This window comes from Perognathus longimembris, chromosome 14 (genome assembly GCF_023159225.1).
Source record: "Perognathus longimembris pacificus isolate PPM17 chromosome 14, ASM2315922v1, whole genome shotgun sequence".
NCBI lineage: Eukaryota > Metazoa > Chordata > Mammalia > Rodentia > Heteromyidae > Perognathus > Perognathus longimembris.
In genome coordinates, this window is record NC_063174.1 from 27,047,844 (window position 1) to 27,071,661 (window position 23,818).

Consider the following 23,818-nt stretch of genomic DNA (forward strand, 5'->3'; position numbering starts at 1 on the left):
CAGATTTGCCAAGTTTAGAGTCAATCCAATGTAAGAGATAGGGAGAAGAGGAAGCTCATTCTCTAAACCACATTTCTGCCAATCACAGCCTGTAGTTAATGTTACCTTAGCTAAAACCAGCATGGCTTGCTCTAAAGTGTTCTTGAGTGTTCTTTTGCCTTTCAGGAAACTTTGTTTACTTTTGTTTTTCTTTTAAAATCAACTTGTGTCTAAACCACAAGAACAAAAGCATATAGGCTGAGCAGTGTACATGTATCTATCTGGCACACAGATATTTTCAAACAGCAACAATTTTAGTCCTCTTCCCTGCTATTTCATGGTACATATTGTCACTTACAACAAAGGCATGCTCCAAGATCTTGTCTATTTTGATGCGAATCAAATGCAAGACCTCTTTAGACATAACAACAAAAAGGGGGCTCTTCTCAGCATAGACATACCGTATGACCCAGCCATACCACTCCGAGTCATCTATCCTGAACAACAGGTCTCAGGATACCATAAAGACATCTGCACATCCATGTTTATCACTGCACAATTCACAATAGCCAAAGTATGGAAACAACCCAGATGTCTCACTACAGATGAATGGATCCAAAAAATGTGGTACCTCCACACAATGGAATACTATATAGTGATTAGAAATGATAAAATATTGGTATTTTCAGGGAAATGGTCAGAGCTTGAACAAATAATGTTGAGCAAGACAAGCCTAAAACATAGAGAACAAAGGTGCGTGGTCTCCTTGATATATGACTATGGGCGGGGGGGGGGGGGGGGGGCGGTGTGTGAAACAGTAGAGACCAGGTCTGCAAAATAACAAACAAACTTCTTTTCAAATGGTATTTCCACATGTTTGGGTCAGCGACTTCCAAAGCAGATATTTACTTTCCTTAGTAATAATTGAGTTTGCATGGAAAAATATTTTTTAAAAAGATCCGGGTTTTTTTGTTTGTCAGTACTGGGGCTTAAACTCAAGGCCTGAGCACTCTCCCTGGCTTCTTTTTGCTCAAACTAGCACTCCATCATTTGAGCCACAGTGCCACTTCTGGCTTTTTTCTATATATGTGGTACTGAGGAATCGAACCCAGGGCTTCATGTAAGTGAGGCAAGCACTCTACCACTAGGCCATATTCCCAGCCCTAAAAGAAAAAAAAAAAAAATATATATATATATATATATAAAATCAGCTCACACTATGACTTCATTATTTTCAATTCCTTCTAAGTTGGAGACAAGAAATAGAAAGTTAAAGATAAATTCATTACAGTTTATTAATGTTTTAAGAGTACTCTATGGTACCATTTGTAACAACTATTCCTTTTTATTGTTGGTCATATGGATAAGAAAGAAAGGTAACTGGGTTCCTGCAATACAAACTAACTTCATTCTCCTGAAGATCAGTAACTACCGAGGTCCTTGATTTCTCTTAACAATGAGAGTGGCTGTTCTGGATATTATTCCTTAGCTCAGAGATTTTCCTTTTTGAGAAACTTCACTGGCAAAAGAACTATGACCGAATACTGCTTTTGCCTTCCTTGAGTCCTGTGTAAGGTTATAGGATGCTAGCTTTATCACCTTCCGGGCTTCTCCCAGAATTCGGGCCTGCAGAAGCCATGCTTAGCACAAAGGAACCATGAGAAACACAAGACTGTCAAGAAAACCCAGCCACCATTGCTTACAGCAAACAACATAGACAATGCTCTAAACCAGCCAGGCATGACATCTCATCAGCTTTCCAAAGCCAAACCTTTCATTGCATGTAACTAGGCCAGTTCCTTTGCTTACACATACTAGTGTCAGAAATACTGAGCAAACTTTGCTGTAATGTTGTTATAAATACAGATGTTTGCTGGATTTGAGACATTGGGATAGTCGTCCAAAAACTGACTTTCAGAGACAAATCGATCTGAAGATAAGAGTTTTATTAGTCATAATTGTTTGACCTTATACAAGTCATTTAACTTTTTTGAGCCTATCTAGTCTTATAAAACGGGGATAACAATACCACCTTAAAAAGTGAATATTGCTTGGCACCAGTGGCTCACGCCTGTAATCATAGCTACTTGAGAGGTTGAGATCTAAGGATCACAGTTTAAAGCCAGCCCAGACAGGAAAGTCTATGAGACTCTATCCTCCAATTAACTATCAAAGTACTATAAGTGGAGTTGTAGCTCAAGTGATAAGCACACGTACCTTGAGCAAAAAAAGCTCAGGGATAGTGCTTAGGCCCTGAGTTCAAGACCCAGGACAGGCACAAAAAAAAACCCAAAATAAGGCAAAAGTAAACATAGTTTTCAGAATGTTGATGAAATAAAGCAGGGTACGTAAAAGCACCAGTATAGTGCCTGGCATACTGCAGAAATATTTTTTAAAATTTATGTGGGGGATGCTTCTATTTCTTCCTGCTCATTACCAACCTTAAATCCTGCTTCTCCACACTCCCCAACCAAATTCAACTCATGTTCCAAAGAGCAAAAAAGCATGCATAATTACATAAAACATCTTTGCAAATGTCTCCTATAGACCATTAAATATGAAAGTTACCTGAATTTTTTCATTGGAGATTGCTTTTCTTGAGCAGTGGCTAGGTGACCAGAATAATAGACTGGGAAAAACATAATGTTCCAGTTTGTTGAAAACCATGTCATGAAAAATGGACAATAGAAGTTCTTATAAGTAATTTTCACAATCTGCGTGGTTCCCACCCAAGACGAAGACACTGACAAGATGATCAAGAGTCCCCAAACAGCCTTTAAAACCACGGATGTGCAGGACAGGCAGCGAGCCTTGATTCCGTTTTCTTGGTTGCTGTTCTCAGGATGAGCTTGTGTCCCATCATCCCCTGAAGACAGGAAAGGAATACCAATGGGTGGAAATTGGGTCATAAAACAGTGATCAAATGTATCAGCTTTTCAGAAAAAAGAGGATGAGGCAGACAGTAAAATTACTAGTTCTGGTTACTCAGATCTTTTTCCCTCTGAAATCGGCTCCTCTAAATGTGTGGCTCTGGATGCACATGGTAGGTGCTGCATTATTCTCTAGCATGCCCCATGTCATTTCTTTAATTTCTGGTGCCAGTTCAGGGGCTTGAACTCAGAGCACTGTTGCTTAGCTTTTTCACTCAAGGATGGTACTCCACTATTTGAACCACAGATCTACTTCTGGATTTTGGTCATTTATTGGAGATAAAAGCCACACAGACATTCTTGCCTGGGCTGGCTTTGAGTTGTGATCCTTGGATCGCAGCCTCCTGAGTAGCTAGGATTATAAGAGTGAGCCAGTGACACCCAGTGTGCTTCATTCCTTTAACAGCATTCCCAAGAGTGGCCAAGGCCACGTGGTCTCCTGTATCCAGTCCAAAGATGTGAGGTTTGCCACCTCCCAGCAGAAGCTCTAAGAATGATCATAAACCTTATCCTCCAGCTCTCTTACTCTCCCCCCCCCCCCAGCCCCCATCACTAAAATGGAAAATCTCAAATAGTCTTTGTGGAGGAATAAGCAGAGTCCAGCCACAGCTGCCCTGTGTCTCTTGCCATGAAAAGTGAGAGGGAAATAAATATTTGTTCATTTATTTCATTGGGCTATTTAAAACATCTCAGCAAAGAGACAAGAAAATTAGAAAACAATATGCCCCAACAATAAAGTATGCCTGTACTGTACTAAGTTATTTCCTGCCTTCCAACAAATTACTGTTTCATATATTTCTGGGAGCACAATAGACTCCACTTTGTATGTTTTACATTTACTAAATAAATTAATGCATTTTCACATTAAACTAGTGAACACTTTCTAAAATTGACAATCATGAAGACCTGATAGAGAAAAAGAGTTGGACATAATGAATTCATGAACCCATCAGGAAGTTGAATGGGAGCAGATGCCCGTCTGACTCCACACCCTGAGATCCCATACAGTTAGCATCCTGCAGAGGAGACAGAATTTTCTGCAAGATTTCCTTGTATCTCCAGACACCTACCTTTAGTTCAAGATGTATGATGGGAGTGAAGAGAGTGGTGTGGTGCATAGGCTGTAAGTGGCAATGGATGGGCCCTTTGATTTTACCACAGACTCTGTTGGTTTTGCAGCTGAATACGTTTCTATAGCTTGGTGAATGAGGCATGCTTATGTCCTTACCTTTGGTCAAAAACCTTTAACCAGCTAATCTTTTACTGAACTAAGGCTTTCTGCTACAATTACAGAATCTAGAGGAGAGAAAGATGTAAGCTTTAAAAATGAATTCTTCATCTGAGAACATGAAGTATGAACACATTTATGACTACATGACTTTTAAGTCTTATAAACATTACCGAATTATCAGGGACTAGAGTTCCAGAAGATGAAAAAGGGTATTCTTATTTTTTATTCAACAAAACATTTTGGAGACTCTATTGGAAACTAGTTAGCTGGTTGAGTCCCTAGGGCTCAGAGATGAAAGGACTGAACTCATAATCAAAGGGAAAACCAGAAAACACATTTAATGCAGGGTGAGAAGGAGAAATTCAGGCATATGAAGACCCACTTGATGGGGTGAGAGGAGTGGGAGGGTAGGAAATGATCCAGAAGAAATTTCCAGAATTCAGTGACACTGAGCTGAGTCTGGAAGCATGAGTGGGTCAGATCTCTCAAGTGTATGTAGATGACACCTGCTCTGGGTAAGAGTTCTGCACACTCCCTCAATGTACATGTAAACTACGCCGAGATGGAGCGAGGAACTAGATAAACAAAGAGGTAGAATGAGAGACTATCTTATTCAGTAAGTACTGTCGTTACCACTTTACAGACGAAGTAAACAGACTCATGAAGAATTAGGCAAACCGAGGTGCTGGTGGCTCATGCCTGTAATTCTAACTACTCAGGAGGCTGAGATCTGATGATTATGGTTTCAAAGCCAGTCCAGACAGTCCATGAGATTCTAATCTCCAATTAATCACCAAAAGCATGGAAATGGCTCTGTGGCTCTAAGTGATAGAGTACTAGCTTTGAGCAACAGAGCTTAGAGACAGCACCCAGGCCTTGAGTATAAGCCCCGTGACTGACAAAAAAAAAAATTACCCAAGGTTAGAAACCCAAATCACAATATTCCAGGATCTCATCTTTTTACCTACAACTCTCATTTGTCTAGACTTTCAGAAGTCCACTTTTTCATATGAGCATTGGAAGGTTTCACAAATGGTTTCAAAGAGACATTTCAGAAATGAAGTCTTACATGAAGTTTAAGAGAAATGATAGTCTTGAGAAAGTTGTATCCTTCTATACTATCCCAAACCCATTTTTTTTGGAGGACTGTCCCATCAAGGATGAATAATAAATATCTCTTCTTAGCGAAATGTGCTTCTGCATTATTGATCTATCATAAACAGGTTTTTTGGAGACACTAATGGCCATCAAAATCTCTCTAACACTCAGTTTTTCTTCTGATAGTCTTTGTTGTCTACAAAGCATAGAAACATTGGCTTTCTAGAGCTTTTCTATAGTCCTGATTAGATTTATGGTTTTTATATACATCATTACAGTGACCTACGAAGGGTTCCATCTATTACTATGAACCTTTCCTGGAGTGCTATCAATAGAAGGTATTTGGAGACGTGAGTGTAGTTTGCTGAGTGGATGTCCAGTAGATGTCCTTGAGTACATGATTAATTTCAGCCCCAGCTTTTTTATGTCATGGTGGTAAGCTGCATATCATGAATTTCATTTTGAGGTTCGATGCCAGAACATTGATGAAGTCATGGTGAGCTCTTCTTCAGATTCTTCCATTTTCTCTCTTCTCTTTGGTACACTGGAATATCCTCATTTCCTTCTAATCATGGCAGAAAGCAACTTATGTTCTATAATGGAATGGTCTTTGGAATTTGTGATTTGTGTGTGATGGACAGGGAATGTTTTAATAGCCAGCATATTTAATTAACTAGAACACTGTTTTGCACACAACTAGGATAATTGTGAAAACCAAGAAAAAGTGTAGCCCCTGGAGCTCCTAGAAACAATAGGGCTTGTAAAATTTCACTGTCTTAGAGTTTACTTTTAGCTTCTATAACTCCATTTTGGTGACTCCATGATAGAGGGCTGCACCCCCATCCGTGAGACTAGTTCCTTGTAGTTTGACATTTAAAAATATATGTAGCCCTTGTTCCTCTCTGGATCTAGGTAGCAACCATAGTAATGGATTGTGAAAATGATCATAGTAATAGATTATAGAAATAATTGTAGCAATAGTTATAGAAAAGCCATAGCTACTGTCAGGTTGGTTAATTTATGATTGACTACTGGATTGTTTTAGCCCACTCATGCTTGCTTAGTTGATATTAGGAAAACATGGTAACAATTATTAAAATAAAGTTGATATTAGGTCAGTCTGACTGCAAAATTCTGCTTCTGTAAATGGCTTATTTAACTGGTTTGTAACTTGCTCTACCCCCTACACTGACCCCCTGCATCTGTGCTATGTGACCACCTGCTGTAGAATGCATAGCTTTGACCTTTAAAAACCCAGCCCTGAGGTGGCTTGCTGCTGTTCTTTACCATCCCAATGGTGGAGAGCAGACACTGTGCACAGATAAATAAAGACTCCTGTGACTTTCTTGTCATAGGTGCGAGTCCTGGATGGCCAGGATACTGCATAAGAAGAATATGGCTGGGATTCATTCAAACCAATTAAAACTTCCTAAAGATGTAAGGAAATGATATTTTCTTGATGTTTTAAAGTAATTTTATTCTTTGGGGTTCATACAGTTATTGAGACACAGTTTAGAAACTATTCTTTTTCTTAAAGGTCTTTCCCCATGTTAAAAAAAATCGGTTCTCACTCTATGGTTTCCCTCATAAGGAATAATTAGCACAGGTTTAGGCTAGTCACAGCAGAGGATCACAAGATCCCAATAGCTATGCCCTTATGAATACATAAGATGATGCTAAGTGAAATGAAATCCATGTTATGGAAACGAGTGTTATATCGCTGTTGTAAATTACTTTCATCGTGCCATGTGAAACTGTAGCTTTTTTTTTTGTGGATGATCCTCTTGTATCCCCTGCCTGTGGTTGTCCCTGTGCTATCACTGTATCTCATCTGAGTACCCTGGATACTGTATATAGAACTAAGGAAGGGAAAGGGAATATCAAAATTGAGAGACAAAGGATTAAAATAAACAAACGACTCCAAAAGCAATACTTACAAAACCATTTGATGTAAACCAACTGTACATCTCATGGGGGAAGAGGAAAAGGAGGAGGGGGGAAGGGAGGAAATGAGGGAGGAGGTAACAAATAGTACCCACTGCCTTACATATGAAACTGTAACCTCTCTGTACATCACTTTGACAATAAATATTTATTCAGAAAAAAATTGGTTGTCAATCTAGTAGGACTCCAGAAGAAGCTTTCATATCTTCTCCGTGCCACTTTCCTTTTAAAATTTACTTTCCAACCCTAGTTGAATCCCTTGAATTGTCATTTTACTTCATCTTCAAAACACCAGTTTTCTTAACCTTCTGGTTTGTTGTGTTTCTTTAATTTCCCATCTGTTTTGGATGATGCATTTTGCTGTTTTTGTTGTTACTGTTTTTAAGGATGAGTGAGCTTTTAATACGTGGCCCACCAAGAGGCAGGAACAGATGGAGAAGGAGACCTTGCAAATGTAGGGAAATGAGAGGAAGAAATCATGCATAGATTCAGGTGGATGCAGGAAGGAACACTAAATCAGACTGAAAGATACCCATGCCAGAAGAGAGCCTTCAGTGATAGATATAAGGAAGAAAATATTTATTAACAATTTTCAATGTGTGTGTGCCAGTACCTGGGCTTGAATCAGGCCTTGAACTCTTGCTTGGCTTTCTTGCTCAGTACTGGTACTCTACCACTTGAGCCATACCTTTAGTCCAGCTTTTTCCTGGTTAATTGGAAATAGAGTCTTACTGACCTTTCTTACTAAATTAACAGTCTTCAAGTCTCAATCGCCTAAGTAGCTGGGATTACAGATACAAACCACTAGTGCCTGGCTCTGTTCTATATTTTTGGGGAAGGTGAATGGGTGATTTATGAAGGGAGGAAGTCAGTATAAACTTGGGGCTTGAGGGCATTCTCTGACATAGGAAATAGTTATCTCTTATCTGAAAGCAACAATCTAGTGAATCCAGGTTTACTTAGAAATTAAAATGTTTCTGGGAAACTCATAGGCATAATTATTAGATCTATTGAGTAATTCCAGTAGCCCAGGAATTGGTGGATATGAGGGGTGAACAATGAAGATCTCAACTGATGAGAAAAGTTTAATCATAGTTTCAGGTAAAGTCTCCTGTAGAAGTGTTAAATTAGGGATACTGTAAATGAGGTAGGAAGTAATATTCTAAGGAGAACAAGAGTGAGTTTATGATTTCACTGATATGACAATTCTTTCCAGAATAGACACAGAATGCCATTACTGATTTGCAGGGCTGATCTAAAAGATATGTTTTTATACTTTGTGGAAAGCAGCTACCTTGAAAATGTCATTAGAAGTCATTGTCTGACCATGTGTTAAGTGTTTCATCTATAGGTTTGCTGTTCAATTTCGTGCTACCCTATGCAGCCCTAATAGATTATACCTACTGCTTTTCCATCTTCCTCCTATTCTCTGCATTCTGTGTCCATGACAAGTTCTTGCCTGGCTGGTTAGAAGGCTATCAAGCTGTATTATTAAAGAAATCATCTACATACCTGATCTGTTCTGTCTTTCAGCTCTGTGTCCACAAACTCCAGAGGCTCCTCGGCTCTGAAGTTCAAGAATAGGAGCAGAAGAATCTTCTGTGACAGATAGTGGGGACAGTTGTCTACTGATGCCACTGTGTGAGCTTGGGCAATTGGCTCCAGGTTTACATCTAGGGACTGATGATCTGGAGGTACCTGGGGAGACAAAATGTGCACCAATTTGAGAACTTCATAGAGGAAAAGTTGGAAACAGACTTCAACTTCTTTAGCAATAAATTATATGACAACACTAGTCACAATCACAAGGCTTTGCTAATTCTATAAAAGGGGACTAGAACATTCTAAAAAAGGGACTATTCTTATTCTATAAAAGGGACTTCTACAAAGAAAATGCTATGTCGTCAAGCCCTAGGTTTTAAAGACTTTTTTTTTGTAAAGTCTGTTAGCTAGAGATAAGTATTAGAAGACATTGTTTGGATGGACGTTGTTTTCTGAATTATAACTATTAGCACAGCCAAATAATATATCATCAGGAAAGCAAAACATGTTATACTTGCTTCCACTATTGCCTTCTTAAAGTTGTCAAATTCCTAAGCACTGAAACTGTCAATAATATCTGTGAAATCTACCATATACTTTTACACTAGATTAATCCCTAGAATCAAATCTCATGTCTCCTCAATCACCTGCAGTCCCTACCTAGTGATACAGATAGAAACTCAGTCTTCAGGTCTTCCCTCACAATCAAGTCCCCTCCTGTTGTGATTAATGATCCATGAATTCACAAATTGAAATGGACTCCATAGTCCTGTAGCTAGTATTGTGCTATAGAAGCTGGGCTCAGAGGAGCAATCCTAAAACTACATTCCCCTGCTCCTTCAACTATCCTAGTGATTACTTCAGTGATATTAAGAGACAAGGATAGATGCATTACTACTAACTAAACTCCCCACTTCCTTTGAATTCTACATATTTTATCATTAATGTCCTTTGTTTGGTTTTCTTGACTCAGTCTCTTAAGTGCTGAAATTACAGGAGTATGCCACAAACATCTGATAGATTGACTATTTTGAAGAGTACTATTTAATCATTTGGTAAAATATTCCTTAATTGGGGTCTGACAAATATTTTTGTGATTATTTTAGGGAAGAATGTCAGAGGGATGACACATCCTTCTTATAACGTGATACCAGTAATTATGCGCTACCAATATCACCACTGATGATGCCAACTATGGCTACCACCTGGCCAAGGGTGACCCACTATCTTTTATTTCCTTTCCATAGTCTATTTGATAGCTAGTCACTAAGTCTAGTCCTTAATCTGGGGTTTGGGGGTAGTGGAGGGTAGTATCTGCATATATTATCTGAATTTCTTATACAACAAAAATTAGTTACTTTTTCCTCTTAGGTATTTAACAATGTCATTATATCTATATGAACGCATGTAGATTTATCTTATACTTTGGGATCATTATCATCGGAGTGCCCCTGGATCTAGGCCCTTCCAATTGTCAGAGCTAGTAAATGCATATAAGTCAACTCATCAAAACACATATATCCACAACTATTTATCTATGTATATCTATCTATTTAACTATCTTTTTTTTTCTCTGAGAGTTAGGCTAAACCGTTTTATACACTATGGCCTCACACAGTACTTGTCACTTCTGACAAGGATCCATTGGTTGATTAGACAGAGAGCATCAGAAATAGTGGTAGACATTAGTTTCAGGATAGGAATATGGCTGCCACTACTGTTCAGTCATATGTATTTGTTCTTTTTGATTCATGAGTTCCTTTGTTCTCACTGACACAGGTGAACACTCGGGGTATGATTCTCTTTGGGTTATGGAATTGTCTTGCTGTAGTGATTCTAAGATGATAGAAAGGGGTTTAAAAATGCCAAATGAAAACAAAATCTTAAACTATCAATGGCATGTTCTGCTTTAATCTGGCTTCAATGTATGTACTAGGAATATAAACACTTGAAACATTCAAATTAGCACCTTGAGAAGCAATTGTTTCTAGAAAACAAAGGAAGCCGGAGTTTCTAAGCTATCAAGAGCCAACAACAACCAAGAACCGCCAGCAAAAACATATAGTTTAGCTGCAGAAAAAAGTGTTAATTTTATGGTTCAGGCCTCTTTATCAAGCTTGTCTTGTTTTCTTTCCTCTCTTAATCTTGGGGGAAGAGGTAGTAGTGGTACATAAAGATGAAGGTAGCCATGTTTTCTCTTGTTAAGTATCTCAAGTTAACAGTATTAAAATTATTATTTAATATTGGATTTACTTTTTTTACATGTACAGCTGCTCAAAAAGTCAACAGTAGCACCTCATATGGATTAATGCCATGCTAATATTGTTACAAAGTGTGAAAAATACTGACGCTCTTATTTTTTCATTCCCAAAATGCTTAGTGCAGTTTGTGCAGTTATGTTTCTAATCAAATAGTTCAAATTCAATGGCAAGAGGCTAAGATTCAGTGAACTCTCAATTATTCATGTTTTCCAAGAGAGATTGATGCTCAGACAGTTTATCTTTTTAACATTTTTATTTTTGAAGTATCTTCTATTGTTTGTTTTCATATAAGGCATAATTTTCATCATTTCTTAAGTTAATGCCAGGTTTCCTTTTGTGATTACTCAGCAATTGCAAATGAGCAGAAGAATGTCTCAAAATAGGTTGTCTGGTGAGATGGGGTTGAGATAAAATATTGGCTATGGTTATCTAAAAAGTTGTCAACTTATGTATTGGACTTGGACCATTAAACAGTCATCTCCAATCCTGGAAATGAAAACACTGTCCCATTCTACATGGTATCATACTACTCAATTAATATAAAACCAGTCATAACAAAAACAAATATTCAGACTGTTGTTCAGGATATTGACAAGGACTATAAATCTTTCATATCTCTTTTCTATGCCACAGCATTGTCTGTGTAGAAGCAGAGATTGCAAACTCAGTTAGCATATGGTGCTCAGACTTCAATGGGTATGGAAAATAAATAGTATTAGGAGTGATAGGCTGAAAGTCATTAATCAAGCCAAGTGGTCCTCCCATCTCTCCTAGAGACATCTACTAACCTACTAATCTACTAACCATCTATGGTGAGTCATTCTTCATATTTGTCTGGGCAGAGAATAAGATTTCTTCTTCTGCACTGGTTGGGCTCTGAATTCTTTCAAATTCTATTTGGTTCAGCACATAACTATTAAGCACCTGTAACTTGGTAGACATTATGTCAGAAGCAGAGTCAGGCAAACCAAAATATGTGAGCTTCAAGTCAGTATTAGAGTCAGACATGCAACCAGTTAACCATAATTTTAAGTAAACTTGGGACAAAGGAGAAGGAATTGATTCACTCCAAAACCAAGAGCAGGGAAGACTCTTTAGGAGGTTGCATCAAAGGAGGCCTTAAAGGATGAACAACACTTCACTAGGCAGTTTTTGGCTAAGAAACAGGCTGCCTGGCAGAGAAAACTATAGGAACAAATACTCAAATGTGTATAAATTCATACCATAAGGTTTAAGAGCAAGGCAGACTCAATTCCAAGATGCTGAAATCTGAATACAAAAGAGCATGCAATTCCACTCTCCTATTCTTACCTGTTACTTGAAAATGAGGCCACTATCTAATTCAGATCCAAATAATGCATAGTGCTGTGAATGGGGTTCTTGGTAAGGATCTGGGCCCAGCATATCTAGCAGCAGATACTGACCCAGAAGATGGTTATATAACCCTTCCCTCCTGCTTTCTCTTCTGCTAGAGCCACCTTGGAGGAGTGTTTGCATTAAATGGCTCAGAGGAAATACTCATTTAAGAACAGCAGATTAAAACTAATAATGAGTAGGTAAACAAAAATGACTACCAGAGTTACTTCAATAATTCGAATAAGATTATGGAGGTTTTTTAAAATCATTTATCAACGAAAGGATAACATAACTAAGATATTCCTAAACCTCAGGAACAATTGTAACCAGGGGTATGGTGCAGCCGAACTGTCTTAGGGCTTCTCCTCCTTGCTAGTTACCAGCCTCATTTTGCTTTTCCCTGCAGAAAATGTAGGGCTTCCAGCCTTTCATTTTCACAGCTTTAGGCTTCTGAGAGGAAATTATCCAAAATAGAAAACTCCAAGGAAAGGAATTATATATTGCATTGACTCCTCATCCAACTTCTGTGACCAGGGCTGGAAGCATTGTAACAGACCACATCTCACAGGAAAAGCTGGGACAGATTGGGTAGATGGTAGCTTCCTTGAAGTTCTTCTCTAGGATTTCATACCAAAAAGAAAACGATGCACAGTCACTTAGTAAATCAATTGCTCATACACATACTGAGTGTAAGATCCAAGGAGATAACAATTTGAAAAGCTAAGCTGGTCAAAATTCTCTAGGTATTTGCAAATCAAAGTGCCTAGTAATTTCTGTGTTGACAGGAGCAAGATGACAGAGCAAATTCATAGATGTCATTTAACCAAGGGCTCTACCATCAACATTTGGCTGCTATGGATACCAAATACCCAATACTAAAAACTGAGCTGGAGACTTTATCTCAACTTTCCTGAAGTGATGAGGAAAGCATCATGTGTAGACCTGATGCCGTACTACAAAGGCAGAGATATAGAAACAGAGAAAGCAAAGAACACAATCCAAGGGATGAGTATGTGTGTTGGGGGGAGGTGTTGCTCTCTGAAATTCTAAACCACCTCACACTATTTTATCACAAGCTATGTTATCTTAGGCAGATCACTTGATCTCCTTTTGTTCTTACTTTTTCTGTTCTGAAGTTAAATGATTAGACAAAGTGGTTTAATCAATTACTACAATTTTCTTTGATTGGAAGATTTTTTCCTAATAAACACCTGTGAATTGTGCGTAACCATAAAACTATTTTCAACTAAATTGCACAATTATTCTTATTAATGGATTCCAGAAGGAGGAGATAGGAATTTGAAATTAGGATAATTTAGAAAAAGGTGAAGAAATAGGGCCATTGGGCAGATGCTTCTCTAAACTACCCACCTCAGCATCTTCTGGGACATGGTTATATATGCAAATGTTCACTACCAACCTCAGACCTATTGAGTCAGAAAATCTGCAATAGGACATGGCATGGTTTTAAAGAGCCTTCAGGAGGACTCCCAGCCAAATTGAAATCTGATAAATACTCTATTTGAGAGATGAGAGGGGGAAGGGAAGTACTCACGTTTAAAATTAGCTCTCACCATGCCTATACAGAGAAGCACAAAACATGGAAATGAGGAACTCTGGAAGACCAGGTTTGCCTCTCTTGGGCTCTGATTCTTCATTATGCAGGATAAGTGAAGAGAAGGCATCCAGTGTGCCAGGTTTCTATAGCAATACTCTTATGATCCCCAAACCAAACATTATATCTTAGTTTTCTAAGTCTCTACCAGCTTGAAGTTCTCTCCATGGATGAGTCCTCAAACCAAACTCTATTTTTTTGTTATTATAAAGGTGGTATGCAGAAGGGTTACAGTTACATAAGTCAGGTAAGGAGCACAGTCCTGGGGCTTGAACTCAGGGCCTGAACACTGTCCTTAAGCTTCTTTTTCTCAAGGCTAGCATTCTACCACTTGAGTCACAGCTCCACTTCTGGCTTTTTCTGTTTATGTGGTACTGAGGAATCGAACCCAGGGCTTTGTGCATGCTAGGCAAGCATTCTACCACTAAGCCATATTCCCAGCCCAAGAGTACATTTCTTTTTGGACAATGTCACCCCTTCCCTTACTCTCTCCCAGTGTCTCCCTCCCATCCCCATTCATAAGTTGTACAGTTCATTTTCAACATAGTGTCTAGTGGGTACCATTTGTTCACTCTTTGTCCCTTCCAGCCAAACTGTTAAAGATCATACATTATAAAATTAGATTTGACTATTTTAAACTAATTTTGATGCCTTTTTTCTTTGAAAGGGCCATAAACTTTTTCATGAAGGTGTTATAATCGCTGAAGAAACACTAAAAAAAACCAAAATAGATCTCTGTAAAACAAAATAGACCTCTGGATTCTTGGCTTGGTGATGGTTGGCAGTCCTCTTTATATTGTATTTTGTCTTGCAAAAAGAGCTATTAATTAATTCAATAAAAGATTAAGTAAAACTTATGTTTAAACTTTATAAAAATAATATTTTATTGAATTTCGGTGGCAGCACAAATTCCTTTAGGTAAGACTACCAATACTGGCTAGACATTCATGGAAGTCTACATGGGGCTTTACTAAAGGTAACCTCAATCTTCAGAGAGCAACATTCTGAGTAGCTAAAATTACAGATATGAGACAGGAATTTCTAGCTTTCATTTGGGTCTTAAATGTCTTTCAAAGATCCTTATGTTAAAGGTTTAGTCCCAAGGGTGGTACTATTGCGAAGTGACAGAATTCTAAGAAGAAAGCTAGAGATTTCTTTTTTTTTGGTGGCTCACTCCTGTAATCCTTAACAACTCAGGAGGCTGAGATCTGATGATCATAGTTCAAAGCTAGCCTGGGCAGGAAAGCCCATGAGACTCTTATGTCCAATAAACTATTCAGAAAAAGCCAGAAGTGGTGCTGTGGCTCATGTGGTAGAGTACTAGTTTTGAGTAAAAGAAGCTCAAGAACAGTACCTAGGCTCAGAGTTGAAGCCCCAGGACTGGAAAAAAAGAAAGAAAAGAAAAGAAGGTTTCAATGACAGGTTTTAGGTCATTGGAAACATTTCTGTGAGGGGACTCATGGGACTGACTCCTTTGCTCTCTTCCACTTCTGTGTTCAAGATGTCAGTGTTGTCTTGTGTTTTGTTTTTCTTTTGTGCTCCCACTCTGCTGTGCTGCCTGTCTACAAGCCTGAAGCAATGAGGCCAATTGATCATGGATTGATGCCTCCAAAACTGTGGGTCAATCAGAAAAATCAACCTCGTCACATTCAAAGTTGATTATCATAGGAATTTTGCTATAATAAAGGGACATTGACTAACACAAGTATCCTTTATCACCTATCTTTGGAATCTTTGAATTGCAACCATCTCTGTGGTTAACATTGCTGTTCTCAGAAAGCAACTTCTTGAGAACATTTAGGAAGATTTTTCTGGATTTATTCCTGGTTTCTTATAAGAACTCAGTGATGGGTATTTTTAATGGCTATAGCTGGGTTTTTAACTGATGAACACCTGGGGACAAATTTTCCCATGACAGAAAGTTCTGGGGGAGATACGGGAGGGGCAGAATCTCCCAGCTACACCAACCTCAATTCTTCCTATTCCACACCAGTCACTGTGATGCCAAAAGCAAGTGGAGTCTCATTTACAAACAGTGAAAAGTCATCTTTAGTTATATAAGGAGTTGCTATCCAACAGAGAAGTTTATGAATTCAATGTGCCTTGATCAATATCACTCTTTCAACATTCTCACCCATCCCTCTCAACCAACCCTTTGCCTCACTTTTTTTTTTTAATGTTTAGGATGTACATTTAAGTTTTTACAGTATTTTCTACCCCCAACCCCTTTGTCTCTTCAGTCATCTACAAAGAAAAAGTTCTTTCTTGATGCTTTAAAAATTGCCATTCTAAGTCAGGAAAATCAAAAGAAATTTAGAACTATTTTTACAAGGAGATTAGCCCATTAAACTGAAGCAAGGCCATGCTGTGTGAAGAAAATAAAATAAAAAATGCTATCCTGGTCTAGTTCTAAGTTTATAGTTTTGAGAGTATGAAATGGAGTTCTAGATGATGCACATTTGAATATATACCTATTTCTTTTTAGGGCTATCATTTACAACTACTTTGCTTTCACTAATGTCATATGTATCACTTCTAAAACACATACAAGTAACTTAATGGCATTTAAAATCTATTTTAGAAAGAGTATTCTGCTTGAAATAATGACATCCTTTTCATTCAAATAATTAACTGATTCTAATTTGTTTCCTAATTTGAGGTTTTCATATGCTGAAGTTGCTTCCTTGAGTTACCCTGTTCACTTTTCACTAGACTTCCTTCCACATTGATTTTCTTTTATTCAAACCTCTGTGTCCTGTCCTTAAAGTTTAAATTTTCAGGTAACAGGTGTAGGTTCTTTACACACTAGTAGTGAGTATACGAGGTACAGAACTATTTAGACATCTTATAGCATCATTACCATCCTCCTGCAACATCAGTACTGCCCCCAAAAACTTCAGTAAATATTCTTTACTGATACAGAAAACCTCTATTCACAAATTCTTCTCTGTAGGCTTTTAGGAACACATTCCCCTCCAAATGACCCCATCGAGTTTCTTAATTGGTAGATTTGACAAAGTATTTATAACATAGCCTCATAATTCAATATTAGTCCCAAACCCCATTCAATATAACCCAAAAGACCTGTGGCTATTGGCCTAGTTTTGTGATAAGTCAGCAATTAATCTCATCCATGCCTACTGTGTGCCTAAACAGTGCCTTAGCCCTTAGCTACAGGAAAAAGCAAAGAAGGCAGAGTGCTTGTCCTCATTTTCTTATGGTTCAGGAGGGGAAAAGGCAATTACACAAGCAATTTCTTTAGAGAGCACTAACTGCCAAGTGGGTGGACAAGCCCGCCTCTGGGAGCCAGTTCACCACATGGTCCCTTGCCATTGCTAATGTCCACAAATATGCCCTCCTTTAGGAAATGGACTTTTAAACACAAGTCTATGGATCCATTCACAAAATATTCCTGTTCATGAGAGAAAAAATAAATAAATGGGCAGATAAACATACCAGGCTATAGCCAACGCTGTGAGCACATACATTTATCACTCAGGGGAAGAGTGAAAGTCAGAAGCTGACAGTGGCAGCCTTGTTATCTTTTAAGCCACAATCTAAATAAAACTATTTGCAAAGTTCTGCCTCTGGAGTTAAGAGGCAAAGCTAAAAAGCCAGTATCAGGTCTTATGAGGTAGGTGGGGAGAAATAGTCCTTGAACTTAAGCCCACAATGGAAAGTCCTGATTCCACACTCCCATCAGCCTCTTTCCCATGCACCTCAGTCCTTTTATCCCTTCAGAGTCCAGTTCAATGGCTACAATAAATAACCTGGGGCCGAAAGGTATTCATATTATTTGAATGAACTTCAGTGGGGAAATGCAGAGGATTGTATAGCAATACGGAAGCGAAGGGAAAACTAAGGGAGAAGGTGGCCGTGATACAAAGTGTGACTTTAGTGACATATGGTAGTCATTATTGACTTTGGGAAGGGTACTGTTGGTGGAGAAGTGCGATAGCCAAGTTGGTATTACTGAGACAGGCAAGGGACATGAGAAAGCCTGTGTGGGAAGTGTAGACAGATGACAAATTTAGAGAGAAAGGAACTACTTTTCTATATAGTACAGAGACTTTGAAAACATAGAAGTAGTGTTAAGTAGATAAACTATCACAAATCTGTTGTGTGGGAGGTAGGGATGGGCGCATATGCAGATGAATGGGCACATAAGCAGGGTGACTGGGTGGTGGGTGGATGGAAGGGTGAATGGATAGATGAAAAGATGGCATAGCTAGGCAATTCAAGAAGTTTTGTTAGAATAAAGACAACCCTTTACTCACAATACAAAAATCCATAAACCCAGGCATCACTTTGTGAGTTAATAGAGATAATATCAAACTTTCTTTAAGCTCCTTGAAATCTTCCCACCCAGAATCCAAGGAACTGATTTGGCATGTTTATTGCCTCCCCTGCTCTCATGGTTGTTGCAAATATTCAATCAAAATTCTCATCATAAGAATAATTTCTTGGTCTAAGATGAGGACAGAATGATAGTATAGTATTTTATCTGTTGCTTTGGTAAGCAATTGGAGTAAATTATCTCCTCGGAGAACTGTATTCACTCATGCGAGGCAAATTACAGCAGCTATACAAGTATTAGGAAGCTTAATGTGCTGTTCTTGGCAGTGGAGTATAATATAAAGTTTTTCTTTATAGATTGAGCTTTTGCATTTTGTCATGCATGTTCTTCTCATGAAATCTGAAATTTATCTGCTGGATTGAAAGGTAATTCTTCTGGTACACTGTCTGGAAAATGACAAAAATTCACCCACATTGGAATACAGAAAAGATGCTGCGCTATTGCTGTTGAAACTTTCCTTGAATCCATCTCCACTGGTCACCCTTATACCTCTGTTTCCCCATGCAAGGCCCACGTGCTCCAGTTGCCATGATCAACAACAAACCTCTGCATGAGAAGCTATCCAATATTAGAGAAACGGGAGGGTCCTACATATTTGCAGCTTAGATGCTAATTTTCTTTATTGTTGTTTTCTAATTTTATTGTTATTATAAAGATGATGCACAGAGGCATTACAGTTCTATCAGTCAGATCATGAGTGCATTTCTTTTTGAACAATGTCACCCCTTCCCTCCCTCTCTCCTAGTTTTTCCCTTTTGTCCCCACCCACAAGTTGTATAGTTAATTTTCAACATAGTGTCTAGTGAGTACTACTGATGCATTTGTTCACCCTTTGTCCTTTACCGTATTCCCCCTTGCCCTTTCAAAGACAGATAAATAAACAAAAAAGACAAAAAGAAAAGCAAACAAAAACAACAACAGAGAAAACAACCCACTACTTTCCATTTCCTTGAGTTCATTTCGATAAAAACTATTTCATATGATCAGAGGCACATAAGCACTGTACCTCTGTGTTTCTCCCCTAAGGGTATCCTCCTTTGGTCTTGCTGTCTGAATTGCTTAGAGTTCTGTATAATTTATCATAACCCAGTGTATTTTGCACCTAGCTTCCACATATGAGAGAAAACATGTGCCATTTGTCTCTCTGAGCTTGGCTTAGCTCACTTACCATGATTTGTTCTAGATCCATCCATTCCCTGCAAATGACATGATTCTATTCTTTCTAAGGGCTGTTTAAAATCCCATTGTGTATAGATACCACAGTTTTGGGATCCACTCCTCTATTGTATGGCAGCCAGGTTATTTCCATAACTTGGTATTGTGAATAGTGCAGCAATAAACATGGATGTGCAAGTAAGTGTCTTTACAGTATTCTGATTTGTGATGTTCTGCGTAGATGCCCAGAAGTGGCATGGCAGGGTCATAAGGGAGATTTATGTTTAGTTTTTTGAGGAACTTCCAAATTGCTGTCCAGAGTTGTACTAGTTTACATCCCCATCAACAATGTAATAGGGTTCCTTTCTGCCCACATTCAGGCCAACATTTATTGTTTGAATTCACAGTATTTGCCAATTTAACTTGGATATATGTTGGATTTATTACTGGCAAAGATCATCTCCCAGTCTGTTGGCTTTCTTCCTTGTTGCTGTTTTTATTATGTTTGACAACCATATTCATTAAAGAAAACATTTACAGAAGTCGCTTCTATATATCAGACATTGAACTTAGCTATGTAGGCTTCAAAGGGGGCAAAAAGAGTTCACAGTATACTATGGCAAGAAGCTGGCAGATAGATGAATTCTAATGCAACATGGAATGTACTAATGTAATGAAAAATCTTGAGCTTAATGGAAACAAGATGAGCCGGGCCCTGAGCCTGGAAGGGGTGAAAAATTCTGAAGATCCTGGAAGTAGGAGCAACACTTAGGTGGCAATCATTTCTTGGGAAACTAGCCAAAGCCTGAAGAAACTTGGCATGAACCAAAGTTGTCGGAGTGTCTCCCACATCAGTGACTAGCACAGGAAAACCAGAATGGTGGATCTGGCATTCAGTATGGCACACCATGTCAGGAATTATGCTTGATGCCCAGAAGACCCAAACTGCTCAGATAGACACCCTCTCAGTCCATACAGAGAGCTTAGAGTAAGACAGCAAATATCAAAGTATGAACAGTGTGATTAGGCTAATATCTGAACAAGTAGTTGCAAACTATGCATATTATGAAGAAAGCAAGAGGGGCTGGGAATATGGCCTAGTGGTAGAGCGCTCGCCTCGTATACATGAAGAAAGCAAGAGAAGGTAGTGAGAATAGCAAGAAAGTGTCCAGTTAGGGTAATGAAGAAAAGTCCCCATTAAGACAGAAGAAGAAGTACTGGGGGAGACTTTGAGACTAAATAAGAGGCAGAGGGGCAAAAGGCAAGGAGTGATTTGGGAGCAGAACAGTATGTGCACATGGCCTGAGTGGGAAAGAGATTGATTTTGTAGGAACTAAACACATATCAGAGTAGATGGGGTGTAGTACGAAAAGTAGAGAGCACCATAAAGTGAAACAGACAGAAATCAGATTAATTCTGGGATGGGAATATCCAATATAAATATCTACTAGGCAGTTATAGAAATATGATCGTATTTGTGTGATAGGATTGGTTATACAAAGTTGGGCTCATTAACATAAAAGAGACAATGGAAAGTAGGACAAGAAATGAGCTGCCTAAAGTCATGAATACAGAGATGTTCAGAGGGTTCAGGCAAGCACAATGGGAAATGCCATTATCAAGAAGCAAGAGAAATGGAAGCCAGCAAACAAAAGGAAGAGAGATTGGGGCAGAAGCAGACTCACCGAGGGGAGGGAATCCAAGAGAAGAGACTTTCAGAACAGATATTGTTATATCCTGATACACTCAGAGAAATTAAAGATGCATCTATATACTCCTCACCTATGGCATAACCTAACTAAGCAACATTGCACTGTAGTCCTGATTGGCAATCATGTTAGGCTGACTGTATGCTACAGCTTGTCCCCACTGTCCAACATGGCATGCCCTATCCCTTGCCCCAGAAAAGATCAAGATGCAAAATGTGATATGTGTTTCCCACTAGATATGCATTGCTTTTGAAACATTGTAAAGTTGAAAAAAATCATAAGTCAAACACATTGTAAGTCAGGGACTGGCTGTGAGCCCAAAAGGTCCAGGAGACTAAAGTGGAAAGTATTCCCATTGCCTTTGCAATAAGAATGTCTCTGGTGACTTATGACAGTAGCTTCATTCAAGGGGAAGTAGTGGGAGCGGAAGAAGTAGAAATGGGGACAGAGATTGAAGAACTTGGAAGGTAGATAGCATCAAAGCAAGTGAAGGGTTAATGAACAAATGGGAGAATTCTGCCACAGGGAAGTAACTTTTGCTGTAAAGTAAAATAGGACAAACCACAGAAAGACAAATGTTTTTCTGGCACTGGCTTGCATACCTCAAGAGTGCAAGTTCTAGGAAATCCTCACAAGGGTCAGCAAGCTCCTGTCTCCGGCTTCTGTTTGGGGCAATTCCTCACTATGGTGCAGAAAGATGGAGTCTGAGGTACCAAACTTTGGAGCAGCCAAAGCAGCTAGAACTTGTGTGATTTCTGGGGTTGTGACGAGCAAGTCTCATACCAGCCTTTTTCTCCTGCTTATTCCCTGATGGCTTCTCCCCTACATTCTGTGAGCTCAACTTCAAGCTTCAAGACTCATCTCAGTGCCATTCCTGGAGTAGTCTTTTGTTCTCTTTTGTGCACCTGATAACTTACCTAACAGGACCCTACTGTGCTGTAATTTCTAAGCTTTGCCTTGGCTATTTCTGTGATCTTGGCAACTTGGCAGATATTCAAGAAAATTTGTTTAATTTTCTTGATCCTCAGAAGAAGCTAAGCATACTACCTAATGACATTCTAAATTCTGTTGTGTTCAAAAGCAGTCACATATTGTGACTTATCCTATCAACTACACATGCTGAAGAAGTGTGTGCTAAATGACTAACAGAAAAATACATAAAATTGGAAATACTATAATTAGAACCAAGACCGATTTCTATGTGTTCTGGATCTCTTGGTTTTTTTCATGAGTGTTGGGAACTTATTAAATATTCTACAAATATTTGTGAAATTGGGTGGTTATCAGGAAATGAAGCACCAGATGTAAACAAGAGTTGCCTCATTTGCACCTTCAAGATGTGAGCATAGATGGAAACTATAGTACAGGTGCATGTAGATATTCATGATTCTGGATTTTTGTGTCCCTGCTTCTGTCTCCTGGGAGAGTTTAGAGCATCTGCTTTCTCTTGGGAAGTTCCCCAAATTTCTTCCTCTTGATGGAGCATGAATAGATTTAGCTCTCAATGAGACTTTCTGTCAAACTTAATAGGATAATTGTATGATTTATTGTGCATGTGACTCCTTCAGGGATCCAGATGAAAGAGGAAGACACCTACATACATTTTCTACCTAAGATTTGTAATTAGTCAGTTATGATCATGATCTATTTTAAGAAAACTCAAAATGAAAGTCTTTAAATTTCCACAGTCAATAAATTAGGAAATAATCATTTTAGAAACAGATTGATGCCATGATTCTTTTAAATGCCAATATTCTATGCTACAATTAATGGACAATATAATTTAGAAAGTAGGAAGCTGGGTGCAGCTGGCTCATGCCTGTAATCCTAGCTACTCCAGAGGCTGAGATCAAAAGATTGTGGTTCAAATCCAGCCCGGGCAGAAAAGAACCCATGAGACTCTCGTCTCCAAGTAACCACTCAAAAACCAGAAGTGGGCCTGTGGCTCAATTGGTAGGGCATTAGCTTTGAGCACAAAGAGGCTCAGGGAGAGTGCCCAGGCCCTGAGTTCAAGCCCTGCAGCCAAGCAAAAGGAAAAAAAAGTAACAAGGAAAATACTATTCGCAGAGTTTTAATACAAGAGCTATTTCATTAAACAATATAATACATATTAATAGAGAATAATTTATCTCTATTTTCATGGACATCCTTTTCAAGATAAGGAACATTCACTAGATTGACTGCAGAATAGAGCAGTCTTAATGTGGATATGAGTAATTTTCATGAATATTTTGCCCCTGTTTCCAAAGAGCCCTTAGATAGAAATTATTAAAAATTATCTTAGTTGTGAAGAAATTGCAGATTTCATAATTAATTCTAATCTATAAATACGATGTTCATTGCATCAACACAAACACAGTCTATTTCTGGAATGTCTGCATATCTAGAATGCTTTACCCTAGTGTTTCATTAGAGTTTAATTGCCTTATTTCATTTTATTAGTGGGTCCTACAGCTGCCCATTTATATATAAAACAGCAATGAGGTCAGTTTCTAGGGTGAAATGGGAAGGTGATTTTTAAACTGTCGAGATGAACGTTTAGCTTTGATTACAACCACCAATTCTTCCTATGCTAGACTCCCCCCATTTTTGATGAATGTATCTGCACTGAAGAGTAAATGTTGGTGAAAAAAGACATCTC

The 23,818-nt window shown here is 38.5% G+C and overlaps 1 protein-coding gene across 1 annotated transcript in view; it reads right to left on the reverse strand.

Moving 5' to 3' along the window:
* Window positions 1-23,818, reverse strand: part of Slc35f4 (solute carrier family 35 member F4) — a 202,259-nt gene that overhangs the window by 21,779 nt on the left and 156,662 nt on the right. The window contains exons 2-3 of the mRNA XM_048362245.1: window positions 8,695-8,880; window positions 2,548-2,845 (exon numbers count right to left, since the gene is read on the reverse strand). Of these exons, the coding sequence (XP_048218202.1) occupies window positions 2,548-2,845; window positions 8,695-8,880 (484 nt within the window). The remainder of the gene's footprint in view (window positions 1-2,547; window positions 2,846-8,694; window positions 8,881-23,818) is intronic.